At 38.2% G+C, this 18,895-nt stretch overlaps 1 protein-coding gene across 1 annotated transcript in view; it reads right to left on the bottom strand.

Moving 5' to 3' along the window:
* LOC111871099 (N-fatty-acyl-amino acid synthase/hydrolase PM20D1) overlaps positions 1-18,895 on the bottom strand; it is a 33,645-nt gene continuing 14,750 nt past the window's right edge. Inside the window, exons 2-9 of the mRNA XM_033754121.1 lie at positions 15,699-16,026; positions 15,091-15,326; positions 12,961-13,047; positions 10,698-10,834; positions 7,355-7,550; positions 5,100-5,240; positions 3,501-3,738; positions 1-964 (exon numbers count right to left, since the gene is read on the bottom strand). Coding sequence (XP_033610012.1) covers positions 723-964; positions 3,501-3,738; positions 5,100-5,240; positions 7,355-7,550; positions 10,698-10,834; positions 12,961-13,047; positions 15,091-15,326; positions 15,699-16,017 — 1,596 coding nt within the window. The 5' untranslated portion in view covers positions 16,018-16,026 and the 3' untranslated portion in view covers positions 1-722. The remainder of the gene's footprint in view (positions 965-3,500; positions 3,739-5,099; positions 5,241-7,354; positions 7,551-10,697; positions 10,835-12,960; positions 13,048-15,090; positions 15,327-15,698; positions 16,027-18,895) is intronic.

Below are 18,895 nucleotides of genomic sequence, written 5' to 3'. Positions count from 1 at the left end.
CAATAGGCCAGAAGTGGCCACAGTACAAGGGACTTAGTCGCACCCCACTAACAATAAAATAATAATAGGGCTGAACATGCTCTCAAAACTCTATCAGAGCTGTTATTTGTGAGATGTTATCATACTGCTGTGTATATAACCTGCCAAAATGAAGAACAGTTATGGTGAGAAGTTTCATGCATAACATAACTGTTACTTTACATGTGCAGCCATTTTCATAGCCAGTACACCATGACTTCTCATTGGTGAAGCGTTGTGGGGCCAAAATGGGTATGTAATTTAAAATGTTATCAAATTCGGCGAAAAGGAGAAGAAAGATGGTCTTAAAATTCCTTGAACAAAAGGTTTTTAAATTTAAATCATAATGCCTGAATTCAAAACGAACACACTTCTTTGTTTCAGTTGTCAAGTTTTATGGATTTTAGGCGCATCTGTTTTCTTTCTTGTACATTTCAAAATATCATATCTTATTGCCATCAAACCAGTCGGCTCAGCGCTTTGCCAGGTTATACTGTAAAGCACCCAGGTGCTTAAGACATATGCATCTCATGCTGATCACAGCTGTGCAGGTTTCAAACATAATAACTACAGTGCCATGATGTCAGCATATTATACCTAATTTAAACCTTTTCAAATGGGGATTGAGATAAATTAAAGAAGCTAATTTTGTTTGCCACAAAAGTTACACATTTGTATTTTAGCCACATCCTTTTACTAATTACTTATAATTCTTCATCACCATTGTTGACAGTGGACGCTGGTACTTGGTCAATCAACACATCAGCATTCTTGATAACACGGTAATAGAAGCTGACAGCCTGATGGTAGTGTTGGACTGATATACGCTCATTGTTTCCATGGTAACGGCTGACATCTTCTGGCATGACAACAGTTGGCAGGAACCGGTACAGATTTGTAGTGAAACTTAAGTACCACCGTGTGTCAGTGTTGGCAATGAAGACAGCTACGAGAGAAGGAAACATAAAGTAGTGTACTGAGTTTCACTTAAGTACCACCGTGTGTCAGTGTTGGCAATGAAGACAGCTACGAGAGAAGGAAACATAAAGTAGTGTACTGAGTTTCACTTAAGTACCACCGTGTGTCAGTGTTGGCAATGAAGACAGCTACGAGAGAAGGAAACATAAAGTAGGGTACTGAGTTTCACTTAAGTTCAATCAGAATCAGAATCTGGCGAATGATGACACTGACCCCTAGTGCAATAGAATTTGAGGTTTCAGTGTGTGGGTGGGAAGCTATAGAAGAAGGATTACATTTCTGGAGAGCTTTGTAAGTGTTAATTATCAGAGGATTTAAATTAAGTCTTGACACTATACAGCCTCAATACCAACAGCATCATTAAACAATTAAAATTAATACTAAATTAAGTTTCCATAAATGTCCTTATAGATTGAATGGTCATTGCATTGTATTATGATTAAAACACACAAAACTATAATTTTACCTGTAGTTTTGTATGAGTATGAATCTTGATCTCTTACAATAAAGGAAGAACAAAGACTAAGTATGTTTGAGAAATGGGCACTGAGGAGAATATTTGATTATAGCAGGCAAAAATGATGCCGAAGAAAATTGTATACTGAGGAGCTTCAAATTTTGTGTCCTTACCAAATATTATTAGGATATCCACATAAAGAAGGATGAAATTGGCACAACACATAGCATGCATGGGAGAAAAGAGAACTGCATTCACAGTTTTGGTAGGAACACCTTAATCAAAGAAGCTGGCAGGTGTGTCATAGTTTGTTGTGTACAAGAAGGTTACATTGATTTTGCTGTAACCTGTTATACACCACAATGATAAGAATAGGTTACAACAGATCATAATATTAATTAAGAAGAGACATTTTCGGTATTCTTCTTGCCTTCATGACCTGGAAACTTACTGTCTGTACAAGGTGGCTGTGCCAAAGCTCAAGCGGTTAGTCGCTGGCTTCCACCGTGGCAGCCCGGGTTCGATCCCAGATCTGTTCAAGTGGGATCTATGGTGGACAAAGTGGCACTGGGGCAGGATTTCTCTGAGTACTTCGGTTTTCCCTGCCAATCTTCATTCCACCAACTGCTCAAAAATCACCCTCACCTACCACCTGGGGCTGGTACAATAGGCCAGAAGTGGCTGCAGTACAAGGGACTTAGTCCCACCCCACTAGCAATAAAAATAAATACTGTCTGTACAAACTGTAAAATCCTCTTCTAGAGCATCCATTGTCTTTCTTTTACTCTTTACCCCATGGGTTTACAAGTCTGTGCTATCTTCAATCATTGGTATTTAGTTAACTTTAGACACACACACACACAATCCTATGTTCAGTAACTGCCAACTTCTCTGCATTTTGGCACAATACAAATTTTTAAAATCCTGAAAATGGTCACACATAAACTTAGTTTGCACAATTGTATTATCTCAATTATCATAATATATAATTCTAAGAAAATGTGTAGGAGTGTTTAAAATCTGTCATCATATATAGTTAACATGCTGTGGCTGCGAACACAGATCCCAATCGAACACCACAGCCTTGTGCCAAGCATTTTAATGATCTGCAGGCACTGAACAACTCTGTGTCTGAACACGTTTAACTTTCTCTTCAGTCAGCACAACCCTCTTAAACTGTCTCTTTTTGTCACAATCTGAACCTGTAATCCATCACTTCTTGACAAGCTTCGATACATTGTACACTGTAATTTCTGTATGTCTTCATTTTTATGAAGGATTCAGCTTGAAAACTCACAGCTGAGCAGTGCATGTGACTGCAAGAGTAATGAACAGAGATTTATGATAAAAATACTTGCACAAGAGGTTTCACGTGCTACTGTGCTGACCACAACATTTTTGCCGAATGCGTGAATGAGTCCTTGTCATATCAACTGCAGAAGTAAATGTTCCATTCACAGCTTATCAATATTCCCTTGCTTATCTTTCATACATTATTGGTCATATTAATATGTAGATTATACAGATATGGAGTGAAGAAAACCATCATGCCATAATATGTGCAATTGTTTCAGTTTCCAAGCATGAAATGTTGCAGAACTTGTTTATGCACTATAAGGCATGCCTGAAGCCAACAGAGGGTCATATCCAGCAGTCCTCATAAGATACATTAAGTATGTACTGCCAATTTACATTGATCAGAAATGACGGTTCTGTTTAAGGAGAGAGAGTCAGTGTTGCATGCGGGGAAGACCCTTGTGTTATATCCTCTACAGTCATGCAGTAAACTGTCACCATGCTATTGCTAGCAGCGTGTTCTCATCATAACTGAATGCTTTATGCTCTACTGAAATCAAATACAGTGTTCCCATTTCAACCAAATTAAAACTCATACTGAAATCTGAAGAAAACAATTTGAATGCTAGATATGAACACATATGACATTTCTCATATGAGAGCTCATGCTAGTGCCAATTCATAAGAAAACTAACACAGTGTACACAGGAATTTATGATGTGATAAATATTCATCTACTGTATGTATTTACCTGGAACAACCACAGCATCTGTAAACACTTGCTTGATACTAATCACAATCATCTGAAAGGGAATGCAATCCTGCCCAAATGGAGATACAGGATGTGCTTCACGGGAGGTCTTCACCCGGATGTGTACTCTCGGATCAGAGATAATTTTACGATCGTATGCAATCACCTCGGCCACTGTCTGAGAAGGATGAACACGGTGATTGATCACTGCTTTGGCTGATGGGGGAACCACATTATCCTGCAAGAGAAATAAGATGTTTATATTTAATCTTGTTATATAATATTAACAATAAAAGGAAGATAAGAATTTGTTGCAACTGTGCAATGGCTAGAGGAGTCACTAAATACATACAGTATTTCTAGTATTTATGTAATTATATGAAGATTTATATTGCATTCTGTCAGTAAGAAATAAACGTAGGTTTCAGACAAACAACAAATTCATATATGTCAAATAAGGCCACATGTTTCAACATCAAATGTATGCCATTTCAGACGTCTTTTATGAATTTATAACAGACATTTATACCCTAATCTTGGCTGATTTTAATTTTAACACATTTTTATGCTAATTACTTAATGATGCTGTCAATATTGAGTTTGTATACCATCGAAATAATTTTAACTGTGTTTATGAATGGACTGAAGTCAGGATAGCTCAGTTGTTACAATGACAGGCTATGGGCTGGACAGCCTGGATTCGATTCCCAGCACTGCTAGATCTCTCTTCTTTGCGCATCCAGACTGACTCTGCAGCCCACACAGTCTCCTATCCAATGGGTACCAGGAACTCTTTTCCCAGGGGGTAAAGTGGCAGGGGCATGAAGCTGACCACTCACCTCCATCCAGTGCAGAGGTCAAGAAAGATGATGTGTACCTCCACTCCCTCATATGTCTTCATAGCATAGTGCTTAACTAAGCACAGGGACAGCTTTACTAACTTTTTTTATGAATGGCCCATCTTCATATTTATAGTATATAAAATGTAAACTGTGTTTTATGCTATGAAAGAGAGTAGAATTAGTATTTTTTCAAAACAATGGTATTCATATTGGACTTTGTGTGTGTCTCATGTTGATCTTTATAATCTAACTATGTATCAGAAATGTTGGGTGTCAAAAAGTCTGTAAGGAAATGGTTCTTGGTTAGTACTATGAGCAGCCCATTTCAATTGTCTCTAACCATATTATGGGTCACTAGAATAATATATGAGAATAGATACTTACAGAGATGTAGCAGCGGCCAGGATTTATATTTAGTTATGGACTCGTTTACAGTCACCTAGTCTGCATAGCTAATACACAGTTTTATGGTCAATGACTAAACTGAATGTGAGGCTGTACACATCTCCATATGTGTTGTTCCAGTACATAAATTTTTACATTTTCATAAGTATGGAATCATTCAAGAATGTTAAGAAATCTTCAATTTTTCTTTATAAGTACTCCCTTCAATCTTCCTGCAGAAATAGCTGATTTATGATATGTGCTGTGAATAGATTGATTTTGCTTTTTCCTTTTTCAACATTAGTAAAAACAAAACAAAATCATTAACAATACATATTAGAAACTGTCCAGTCATATGGAAAAAACTGATTACCTTAATTCCGCCATGAAACACCGTAATAGCAGTGGTAGTGCGAACGAAAGCATTAGTGAGAGCCACACGTTCCATTTCTCGAGCCATCAAGCCAGAAATTAGCCACAAGTTGTTATAGAGAAGACGATAAAAGAAAGAAACCTAAGGAGACAGGAAGTTTCAAAAGCAATGTCACTGCATCATCCTTATGACTAATGTTTCTATGATTACAGATTAAAGCAGAATATAAATGTAATGTGATACCACAATTAGAATTGAGCTTGATTCTACAGACCTAGGTCCGGAGATAGGGGCTAGCTCTGTCTATTGGACCCAACTGAGTAGGTTTTACCTGAAGACGGGGACAGAATCCAGTTCCCGAAACGTTGTGTTTTTTAATAGAAATTAGACTGTTTTTAGAATAGACAAGATGATGGATAATGTCCAGCAAAATATTAATTGTAACACATTTCATGCTTAAAATTTACACAGAGTTTTCTTAACACTTCGACTGCTACTCCTGGGATATCCAAGTTTGTAATTTTCACAGTTTTCTTTTCTTTTAATTATTCTTGTGACATCTGTACAGTCAGTGCTCATACCATTTTCTGAGAAATAAACACAGTTATTTATATGGTCCTACCCAGTGGCATCCAGTTATTATAGCATCTGTCCATAACACACGTCAAAACTGTACTCTCAAGAGGCTCCACTAAGCATGAACAATTTCGTATTTAAGTAATAAATTTGTAATAATTTTCTGAATCAGTGAAGAGGAAAAGTGGGCGAAAATCAACATTGACAAAAAGAGACCATCATATATTCAGATCAATTCTTCTGAAAAATCACAGACCTACTGCAGAATAGGTGACAGCAAACTGAATATTCATCATGAAGACCCTGTTTCAACAAAAAATGTCTGACATGAGCTTCACAAATCCAACATTCACAGTAGAATTCTGGTTGCTAAACCTCTGACTACTGGAAGTAATGCTCAGGTACATAAACGATGGTGTCATGGCTATAAAATCTGAACACTGGAAATGTGCGCATGATCTGGTCAGATGAGTAATACTTCACACAGTTGCCTACCACAAGAACAGTTTACATTTGGAGAAAACCCAAAGAAGCCTACATTCCGGAATGCCTGGTTCCAAAAGTGAAATGCAGGGGAGGTTCTGTGATTGTTTGGGCAGCAATATTGTGGTACAGTATTCTGTTGGTCCCATTATTGCCCTTCATGGCCGAATTACTGCAAGGGAGTACGTGGACAGGCTGGGTAATCGGGGGCACCCCATGATCCAGAAATTATTTCTGAGGCAGTTTTTCAAGATGATAATGCCCCCATTCACACCACTGAAACTGTTCAGTGATGGTTTCAAGATCATGAAGGTGCACTTCAACATCTTCCTTGGTCAGCACAAGCACCAGATCTGAACATCACTGAACCACTCTGGTCAGTTTCGGAGACTAGCATGAGGAACAGGTTCCCACCTCCAACATCTCTAAAGCAACTTGAAGGTAATCTTCAAGAAGAATGCTATCAAATTCCACTACAGACTGTTCAAAACTTGTACAAGTTAATACCAAGAAGGACTGCGGCTGTACTGAAGGCAAAATGTAGCCCAACACCAGGTTAATAAAGGAGTGTGTAAAGTATTTGTAGTGTCTCCATTATTTTGTCCCGCCTCTGTATGTCCTATATATGCTCAATCACCATGCGAAGTAGAAGCATTATGCTGTAAACATGTAGCATCATATGATTATATCTGTCCTATCTCAGAGTTTCATGCAACTATTATGCTTAGACTAGTAACAATGACTGCAAATATTATATAATTATTAGGGAGTGGTTATAAGTAAAACAGACACATATGATTGCTCAGTACATCACTATATGAATTATTTGTATGAATCATGTAAGACAAATGTATGACAGGGAAGTGATATCAATTTGTCTGCATGTTTCATATCCACAATTACTAAATATATATAAAACAATATATATTTAAAGGATAATTTAATTTTGGTTCATGATGATCCAATATGTAACTTTGTCACATTGGTCAAAAATGGTTCATCATACAAAAAAAATATGTATGTTTCGCCAAGTCTAAAAGAATTCTATTTTAAGTATGTTTCATAAGTATGTTAGACATTTTCATAGTTCATGCAGAAGTAATTTCTGACTCTGTGCAATGTGTAACTGAGTAATTGTGAGTGTTACACACCATCATCAGAACCCTTCAGGATCTAGATGTGATACTGCTACGTACATGGGGAGCCAGGTATTTAAAAGTTGCAGATTCAGGTCCTTTGCCAAGAAGTGATGGTTGTGGGTTTTCTTCCAGTCGAGCAACAGCTGCTGCCAAGATGCCAATGGCTGACTCTTCTGGGGGGAAACTGGAGTGACCTGGATTACCAGATACACTCAGTTCCAGAGTGGCTGTGCCCTTCTCCGAGATGCCGACCCTAACAAAGAGTATGCTGCATTTAACGTATGGGGAGCCTGTGCGGTAAGAGTTTACTGAGGGGCACCTTCACTTTTGTGTTACAATATTCAACAGATTAACCAAAACGTTGTACGATTTCAAAACTTCCTTTGTGTGACATAAAACAAACATAATGGAGACAGCAGATATTAAATAATAAAACAAAATATTTTTGGCCCACTTATAATTTCTAGGCTTACTTAATCATCAACTCTAACAATGGATGACGATGATCACACAAGTGATGATACCAGTGAAAACAAAAATCTAGGGAACAATGGTAATTGTGTGAAGTGAAAAACAGAATTTCTGTGACTGGTTTCATCATTTCTGGAAACCTTAACGTATTCACTGCACTATATATGTTACTCCATAAATGTTTCAATGACACTGCACTAAAAGTGAATAGACTTTGCTTCAAGTGATGGAATTAACCCAAATTTTATTATGCACTTATTATGTTAAGTTATTCAGCCCTGATAGTTGCTTGGTAAGTCATTCCCGCAGTGCTGGCATGGGCTTTAAACATCAGTCTCAAAATTAGGTTTCATGTAACTGACATTTTGATTTAAAATGTATGCTGAGACAACAATTTCATGTAAAGGCAAGTTCCTATGCTCTTTGTAAACATAATGATACTGAAGATGTACCCAGTGTCCTGATGATTATAAATCATACTATCCTGACATATATTTGGGTTATTAGCAACAGTGTGCCAACTCTTTGCATTACATAAAGTAAGTAAAAAGTAAAGCTATCCCTGTACCAGGCCATGAAGGCCCATAGGGTTGTGAGACGTTGAGGGTCCCACATTATCTAGACAATCGGCTCAAAAATGGCGGTAAGGTTGTGAGCCTTACGCGCCAGCCGCACTTTACTCCCCAGGAAAATTATTTAATCTGGGAGGAGGTGATTGTGGTTTACTTCAAAGTACTGTTCCAACATTTGAATTCAGGGAATGAGGAAAATAATGGCAAGCCTTCTTCTGGACAGGCAGCAACCCATCCAAGGCAGAGCTGGGTACCTCTTGAATACAATATTGTCACGTGCATTAGTGGCTTTAGATGTGGGCTTGGCTGGTTAGTTGATTTATTGGACATGCACCAGGTGGAACTATAATTGATTATAACACTTTCAGCTTTACTGTACCTACAACACTTTGCAACTATGAACAATGATAACACTCTAAAGGTTGCTGTAACTACAACACACAAAATAAAGACTTCATTTCTGCCTTCTCACTTCTTCTGACCTCTTCAGTGTCTGATTTCTGCCTTCTTCTATTTCTGAGCTTCTGAACTCATGGCTCATTCCTGGTCGTAACTGTCAGGCAGCCTTGATAGCAGACACTGCCTTGAAGGGTTCTGTTCTGTTCTTTTGGGATCATGTTGTGTTGGAAACCATTGTAATTACTGTCGTTACTATATCTGCAAACTGTGTATTTGTATACAGCATACCTTCAGAACATGTGTAGCCAATCATTACCTAGCAATGGCTGACTCCACTGAGGGGACAGTGTTTACCCAGCTGTTGGCTGGCAACGGACATTTGCTTCGACTTCCATTCTCCAGCTTTTAGGTGGCATGTCACAATATTAATATCTTTCCTAATCTTATTTCTTTAGAATATCAGATCAAAAAATATTGCAGGCTTAATTCCTGCAATATTTAGGAAAAGGTTACCTTTTATTTTGTATTTAAGTCACTTGATTTGATGTGAAATACACAGACACAGAAGAAAAGATAGTAAATGTTAAGTAGGCCATACTAAAAGTCATGAGCACATTTAATACATATTACATCAAAAGTGCATATACAAAAGCATATACCATCTTGGGTTACTGGAGATGTTGTTTTATTATTCCATGAAATCCCAAGAATGATCCAGGCATTTCTGCCAATGCTGCACAAGCTTGAATATGCCGCTTTTTGTAGAACTCTGTTTCATTATTTTGCAACCATGCATGAACGGTTTGCAGGACTGCTGCAACATTTTTGTAATGCTGGCACACAATGTGACATTTATGGGTCCACACAGGTAGCAGTCTGAAGGGGCCAAGTCCAGAGGGTAGGAAGGACAAGGGTGCAATTCCCAGCCAAACTTTTCAGTTTTATCCAATGTCAGATGTGCATTATGAGGATGGGCATTATTGTGTTGAGGATTGAAGTGTATTTTCATTGAATGCTTGTCGTGAAGGGAATGTCACAGTTTCAGGAGTTCCTAAATAAATAAAACTGCATTAATAGTTTCCACTCTGGCCAGGAAATCAACCAGTATGCACTCCTGGGCAACCAAGGAAACTGTTCCCATAATTATTCCAGCCAAGACTATGGTTCTAGCTTCATTATTCTATGGCGATGCAGCATGATGTCATTCAATGATCCAACATACTGTTTTGGGATCAAAATGGTGGAATCAGCTTTTATTACTAGTCACAGGGTTTAGTATGAAGTGATCACCATTGGCTGTATATCGTTGAAGCAACTGTGACAACGCATCCAGGTGTGCCCTTCTGTGCTCATCCATCAGCAGTCAGAGAATGCAATGACAATAAACTTTCTGGTATCCCAAAGTCTTTACCATCTCCTGCACAGCACTGTGCCCATTGCCAAGCTGTTCTACATTTCCCATAACCATCACCTTTGGTCTTCTGTGACAGGTGCATCAACTTTCTGCTCACTGCATTCATGGTGGCACTTCTTGGTCAACTGCTACAAGGCATACTGGCAGTGTCCTTGTTGACATCTTCGAAGCGTCTCATCCAGTGTAGCAGCAGTCTCCACAGACATGACAAAGATGATCAAGAGTGTCTGCAGCAGAGCTGTTCCCCTTTAGTGAGGAATTACATTGCAGCCTTCTGACAAAATGATAAATTATTTACAGCCGGTCTGTCACAGAGGATTACAAAAAGGTACTGATGAATATACTCTGGGCCTGTATTTTGATTGCAGAAAACAAATACAATTATTGGTCAAATAACTATTAGTCTCATTATGTCAATTAAAGAAACATAAACTGATCATGCTCATTAGTTTCTGTATGTCCCTAGTAACATGCAATTCAGTGATATGTTAGCAAGATGATAAATGTAATTTGTAACAATTAAAGCTATTGTTGTCATACATACATGGCAATATGCTTATCTGTTCCTGGAATTAGATCCTTTGTTAAAGGAAAACCTTCATCCAAAACAAAATCCAGATGATCAATTCCCCGGGCTTTCAAAGTTTTTGCTAATTCTTGAGCACCCCGCTTCCCTGAAATCTAGAATCAAACATACTGCTGAAATGGAAGTTATACAAAACAGTAAAATAAACCAATATTTTTATTTTACATCACCAAATGTTAGCAGAGAGCAAGAAATGAATGAAAACACACCAGATGTGTAATTTGATCATGAACATTTTACTTAATATTAATTCAATGATGTACTGAAAGGATATACACTGCAGTCATTGCACAAGTTGCGCTCTTGCTCATGGGTTTGCAGAATAAGGAATGACAGCTGCCATTCACTCTATTCTAAAGTACAAAAATGAAACAAACAGAACCTACAGCCATTTTTCTAAGAGTGCTGAATGTAGTAGTCAGAGTCGATGCTTAATGTTAGTTGGATACCTGCAGTACTACAAGGTATGGCATACAGGGCTAAAGAAAACCGATGAAGACACTGTAGTGTCCTAAAGAGCAGTGTCATAAATGTAACAGAATTCTTACAAAGGTGCTTGGAGTGTCATTTGTTCAGCCAACATTGAGGCATAGCAATGCCAAATTTGTTTCATACACTTATAACAGGCCGGGATAATGCAGTTGATATAGTGACTGGCTATGGGCTGGAAAACTGAGGGCTTGGAGTTCGTGTCCTTGTAGGGTCACGAGTTTTCTCTTCTCCACGTTGTGCAGGCTGGCTCTGGGGCTCACCCAGCCACCTATTCAATGGGTACTGGGGGTGCATTCCCCAGGAGTAAAGCGGCCACGACGTGAAGCTGACCACTTACTTCCAACGAGTGCCAAGGCCAAGAAAGCATGGATCTATTCATCCACTCTCCCATACGTATTCATGGCACATTGCTTAGTTAAGCACAGTGACAACTTTACTTTTACTTTACAGTTCTATAACATCCCTGTCTAGGTTGGATTTATGATTGCCATGCAATGACTATGAAGATTACAGTCCTCCGAGTTGTAATGATATGTAGTTTTGAGGCAGCCTGATGTTTTGAAAGACAATATTGCCTCCATCTTCAGGGTCCAAGAGCAAGAAACTAGTGAAAGCAGGCAGCAAGCTGAACTCACCTTGCCGCTGGCTTCTTGCGTGGCTTACTTTTTGACCTTGAAGATGGGGGTGATAAGTTGCTCTGCCTTTCTCTGAATTATATAGCATTATAACCCGAAAGCCTAGCATAGTTGGTTGAGGCACTATGCTACAAGCTGGAAGGTTGCAGGTTCGAATCTCAATGAGGTCACTGGATATTTCAACTGATTTATTCCTTCCAGCCACACTATGGCCCTAGGGTCAACTCAGCCTCTAACAGAAATGAGTACCAGGAATCTTTCTGGGGCATAAAGGGCAGCCAGTGCATAAGGCTGAAATTGTCACTGCCATCTGTGAGCCGATTGTCTTGGAAATGTGAGAGCCTTGAGCTCTCAAAACCCTATGAGTCCTCACAGCCTGTTACAGGGATAGCTTTACCTTTCTTTACCAACCCAGAAGCCTGTAGTCTTCATCCCTAAGTGTCTATTGCTCTGAAATTTTCACAATAACCAAGTTCCAGTGGCACAAGGAGAATGTATTAAGTGCTTAATGTCCATTTGGCCTTACACTTTAAACAAAATAGACAGAAAGCAATCAAAGAACATGGTTTTTTAAACATCTGACATGTGGCCTTACTGCTATATTGCCATTTACCCAGGTAATGTGATTTTACTGAGGGAGTACACTTTGGTAGCATAAGCAGCTGTGTCCTGCCCACATATTTCTGAGAAGAGTGCAAGAAAGTAAGTAAATTTCATGTAGTCATAAGGCATCAATGGTAAAGTTTAGGATTCACATTTACTAAGCACTGCCTGAAACACAATGCTCCTTCTGAAAACATTAAATTCATGATGTTACACAAAAGAGATCAAAAGAAGACAAACCTATGATAATAGTAAAACATCAGGCTCTTTTCAAGAATTTATTATGACTGTGTCCATATAAGCATTTAAAAGAGGGAGATCTCTTTACTGTACTTATTTCATAATGTACCATAACAATACAAAGTGTAATTTGGTTTGGGACTATTTTCAGGACATGAATTGTTGAACAATGTAGGAAAATTAAACCAGTATGTTGACATTTCTTTTTCAGACACAAAGCAATGACCAATAACCATAAAATTGAAACTTACTTCTTCGTCATGCCCAAAAGCCATGAAAAATGTCCTTTGTGGCCTTTCTCCTTTCTGTATTATGTATTCAACAGCTTCCATAATCCCCTAAACATAATAAATACTGTTATAAACATAAATCAGTTGTTTTATCATAAATATATGTATAGTAATTCTTCAAAACAGGTTCTGAGGTAATACATTCAAAGCATTTGACAATCTTTACTGAGCAATGTCCATACAGGTACCTGGGCTACACAAAAACCTTCAAATTTCTACTCTACAATTGCGGGGTTTAAAACATTTAGATTAAAACAGCGCAAGATGCTCAAGGTAAAATGTCTTACAATTTGCCTGAATTGCCCATATATGGTGGCAACGGGATCACACATTCCTATGAATGTCTCATGCCATTGAGCGTTTTCGTGAATTAGGCAGTACTTGCACGGTAGGAGAGGCAGGCATCTTTGCTTATTTCTGTAGATTCAAATCCCCAGGCAAACAAGCAACCAGTATCTTACCAAGGCTGTCTGCACAATTCAACTTATCTTCATTTTACAGAGCTCAGAGGTAAAGATTATTTTTTGTGTGAAAAAAAGAACACAGTTTATAAAGAATGGGTTTTGTTCACAGCCAAGTATGCCTATCCTTGTAAGAGATATTCATACTTCTCAGAGGTGAAGGGTACATTATACATTTACTGAAAATGGTCTAGTGATGTGAAAACTTAGTACTATAACTGAGATATTCAATTTCTAATTAGTACATACCACTTCGAAGTATAATTTAAAATTTACAAAATAGAATCAATATATTAAGTTGTATTTTCCATATCAATATCAAAACGATACCACCAGACAGTCATTAAATTACACTCCTAACTTTCATGCCTGTGCTTTCATGTTTATGTCAATCTCAAGATTACATTTTTATCATTTTGGGAACTAGATCATGTTCTTTAAAGGATTCTGATGCTGGTGTATGCTGTACAGAACTATAAGGTTTATTTTGGACTCCATCAATCGTCTGGTATAAGGCAAAAAACCACAACGTTTGGTTGAGACTAGCTCTTTCTAATGGGCCCATCTGAATAGGTCTATCTTGCCCCATCCACCTGAGGACGGAGACAGATCCAGTCTCTGAAATGTTGTGGTTTTTTGTCTTATACAAAACGATGGATAGAGTCCAAAATAAACCTTATAGTTTTGTAGATCATGTTCTGTTCAGGGCTGTGCACAAATTGAGCCCTGGAGAGGGATTGAAGGTTAAATTTCTAACTCTTATCATTACAGGCTATACATTACCTATACGAATCATAATTTGTGTTGTTTTAAGCAGTTACATTTAATCATGCCATGTACTCCAGCAGTAGAAAAAGAATCTCAGTGGGAAAATAAAATCTTAATATGACACTGGTTTCGTTGATTCTGTTTTAATCTACTCTAATGATTCTTCACCAATACTGTCAATTTACTTAATCTTATACAGATGACAGAGTGCAAAGTTTGCCTTTAAACAAAGCAGTAAATTATTTAAAATTACTTTTCTCCTGAATTAAGGGTTTTACTCCAAGTATGTAATACATATTATTATTATTATTAGAGTCTCAGAAATGAAAAGATTATACCTGAAAGGGTGCTACATGTGCCTCTTTGTTATAAAATGTATTTCATAGCAAGAGAGCCTGCTTTTACTTAAAAGAAAATATGTTTAGAGAACTTAATCACAAGCTAGGACTGCAAAAATTAAGCAATTTTGCTCCTCTCATAAAGACAGTGTATGTTGCACGAAGTTTCATGTGCGTACAACAGCAAAAGAATGTTTCCAGTGAGCAAACAGTGGCAAGCAAAGCAGACTCCTTCATGCCATATTCATTACCCTCTTCCCGTCATTCTTCCTTTTGCCCACAAATAAATATTTCAGCATCTTCAAATGCAATGTTCTTTGAGAATTTTTTATCAAAAGCCTGGTGATGTCAAAAGTGTATGACAAATTAATCCTGAGATGGTAAAGAAACCTGTAGTTTTGGACAGAACAGCACAGGATGTTTGTCTAACGAGGAGCTCATATATAATAGAACTCATGAATGATTTAACTTGGAGCATCAATAACAGTTCTGTGAATATAGTTTTCCTTATTTTTCTCACTTACCAGTACTCCACATTTGTCATCAATAGCACCTCTTCCATAGATGTACGTTCTGTTGATAATTTTTCCACTGAAAGGAGGGACTTCCCAAGTGCTAGGATCAACTGGGACAACATCTAAATGTGAAGCAAGCAAATATGGAAGCTTCCCTTTGATTGTGCCCTCAACTGTGTACAGGAGACTGTACGTGTTGATAACTTCCTTCTTTATGAAAGTTGCACTGTGAATCAGTGGGAAATCTGTAATGAAGGCCATTTACTTGTTAATCAATTTGAGTGTTTTCGATTCTGCGTCTTGGTCTTCTTGAAACTAAGCTCATCTTCCACATTTCTTCAAAGCGTTTCCAAATAAATTGGGCTCCCCATTTATATAATAAATGACAGAAACATATTCTTTTATGTATGTTAGTGCTTTTAATTTCTACACTGCAATGACATTGGTTCTTCTTCGAAGTCCCAATGAAATGCTTACATCCACATTGCTATGCAAGAAACTATCACAGTTTGTGGTGTTCAGTTTCTTACATCTTGCAAATGTTTATATAGAACAATTAATTCTAGAGGGGAGGGGGGATCAATGATAATTACACCCTATGCAGGATTCCCGCTTACTCGTTTGCAGATATTGTTGCAGTTGCAGGAGAGCCTCCTTTTCTTGGTTGTCTGTTGCATATGATACAGAAGGAATTTTCAGTGCTCCTGCCAATCGTTCAGCCCTCTGCATAATCTGGCTTTCATCAATTTTGTCCACAACTTGATTATTTAAGATATGGAGAACGGACTGGTTTTGCTGATGAACGAACACTGCTCGGAATATTGCTACGAACGCCAATAAGAGTCCAGCAGCCAGAGGGAAGCCTATGAGAGCTAGGAACAACTTCTGCCAGCACCTGTACCTCCAATGTCCTTTCCGCTTGCTCGCTAGCCCCATCTTTATATCCTGTGTAGACATAACAAAATGTGGGTTGATCCCTTAACTGCACAAAAGCTTCCACTTTTCACCTGAATAAATATATTAATTAAATTTTGGAGTCAATAATGAACATCAATGATTATGCAAAAAAACATAAATTTAAAATGCGTGCCAGATAATGCTGCCACTTATATGTTAAAAACTATGTTTCTGGAAGGACAATGTTTTGAATCAGAAACATACAAATGATATAGCAGTTAGATCTCCACAGAATTCTGCAAAAACATCTATGCATATATAGGTCATTATCATCAGTCCTGTCTGCAGAAAAAAAACATAATCCAGAGGAATACAATATTCTGAAAAATATGACATTTCAGTTTTTCAACATATTTTCATGTTGACGTACAATTAGTTAAGTGTGGTTTCCTAATGATTGGCTTTTTATATAAATGGGCTCAACTTCCAATGAAATGTTTCATACTCAGTTTGGGTGTGATTCATTGTCCATTGCTGATACACACTTTGAAACCAAGAAAAATTATTTTGGGCTCCCAACTTTGAATCGCTGCTTTATGAATTCCTATGTGGCTCAAAAGTTTGTTTCCTCAAACCCTACTAAAGAAAGTTAGGGGTAGTGCACCAGAGAACTACCAAGGTCATACCACTGTTGAGAAGAAGACATGTAGGACTTAATATGCCCTGAACCCCCGGATCTTCCTTAAAATCTGACATAAAGTTTTCAGAATCATTCATGAAACAATTACCTGCACCAACAATGAAATCAGACACTTCAAATAAAAGTGAGGAATACAAAAAATTATACAAATACACTTAAAACTATGACAAAGGTAAGAAAGAATAAAGATGTCCCTGTCTTTAACTAATTAAGCACTGTGTCATGAAGGCATATGGGGGAGTGGATATATAGATCCACATTTTCTTGATCTTGGTGCTAGTTGGGGTGAGCAGTCAGCTTCACGGCCTGGCTGCTTTACCCTGGTACACATTGGATAGGTGGCTGTGTGGACCCCAGAGCTGGCCTGAATGTCTTGGAGAAGAGAAAATTCTTGATTCTACCGGGACTCGAACTCCAACACTTCGGTCGTCCAGCCCACAGCCAGTCACTATACTGACTATGTCATCCTGGCTCCTTTAAAGCTATGATACTTCTTTTAATTATTTAAATTAAATTATATCATATTTCCATGAGGGACCTAGGCAGTTTGAATCCAAGCTCCATTAATTAATTTTCAAGTTGATAATAAATAAAAGTTGTGCTGATATTACGGATAAATTGCATTCCATAATTCGGGTAATTTTCATGTGGGGAAGTGAGGTCATGGTGACAGAATGAGTAGTAAATCTACGAGGGGGGACCCAAAAATAACCGGAAACGACCTGTTGCGTGCGCATGCTTTGTAGTTATGAGTTGCGCTGCTAGGTGGTGTTAGCTGGGGGTCTCCCACGACTGTTAGTGAGCTGGCGTCAGTCTGAGTTAAGTGGTTTGTCTGTGGTGCTCTGTTGTGTGCGTTCCTGTTTCAACCCTTTGGCGATTAGTGAGATGGCTGACCAGAAGGAACAAAGAGTGTGCGTGAAATTGATGAAGATCGTCGAAAGCCCATTGACCAACTTTCTGAGGAAACGAACATCTCATGGAGCACGGTCCAGCGAATTTTAACCGAAGGTTTGCACATGAGACGGGTGTCTGCAAAATTTGTTCCTCGCTTGCTCGGAGATGACCAAAGAGAAAACCGCATGAATGTTTGCCGCAACTTGAAGAGTGAAGTGCAGTTTTCCCTAACAGAAAGCAAAATTTCACGCACACTCTTTGTTCCTTCTGGTCGGCCATCTCACTAATCGCCAAAGGGTTGAAACAGGAATGCACACAACAGAGCACCACAGACAAACCACTTAACTCAGACTGACGCCAGCTCACTAATAGCCGCGGGAGACCCCCAGCTAACACCACCTAGCAGCACAACTCGTAACTACAAAGCATGCGCGCGCAACAGGTCGTTTCCGGTTATTTTTGGGTCCCCCTTCGTATACACTGAGACTGATTCAAGTGACAATACCAAGAGATAACGTGCCCACTAACAAAAAATTGTAAGCCAACTAAATTAGGACAGGTAAAATAGAATAACAAGGATATACAGAAATAAAAAGTATTAAAGATTCAGCAATTGCTGCATCCCAGAGCCATCTCTATACGGGTGCAGAGTCTGTGGCAAATCAGTGTATATTGGGCCCTTAACATTTTATACAAATGAGACAGGCCAATGATAGAAACCTGAGGGTTAAATTTCACGGGGCCTGACTTTTTACTTACAATGCAGTTCATTTTTATGTATACTGGAATCACTAGTAATATCACAAAAAATGAAACTTACCTGTCATAACCATGCTGCCTACATGAAAACCACATTCCTCAAATTCCTTGCTACAAAACTTTTCCAGAGAACCCTTCATTTTAATAATTCCTTCTATACTCTTTCTTTTTCTCCTCTGACACACATTTATCAAAACATTACTTACTTGTAATTCACAGCTTTAAAATTCTGTGCACTGTCACACTGAAAATATAAAGACCTCACTAGTTTGCAGCACTGTCTGATATAAATCATCTATCCACAAGTCACACACTGTCACACAACATAGTGTCACAAATTATATATATTTCGTTGTAAGGTTTTCACCCACTGTTAATTACTGACCCTTTCAATAAACAATAACAGCAGGTCATTTTTATTTTACCTCTGGAATTTCCTGTTCACCATTCTTATTGGCCCAGACACAGTTTTATTTCATCTTATCCTCACGTGGATCTGAGTGATTATTTCCTTGCACCTTGCCTACCTCCTCACCCTACTCACTTCGACCCTGAAGACAGAAG

The sequence above is a fragment of the Cryptotermes secundus genome, unplaced genomic scaffold, assembly GCF_002891405.2.
Source record: "Cryptotermes secundus unplaced genomic scaffold, Csec_1.0 scaffold250, whole genome shotgun sequence".
Classification (NCBI taxonomy): Eukaryota; Metazoa; Arthropoda; class Insecta; order Blattodea; family Kalotermitidae; genus Cryptotermes; species Cryptotermes secundus.
This window is presented reverse-complemented; position numbering and strand designations above follow the sequence as displayed.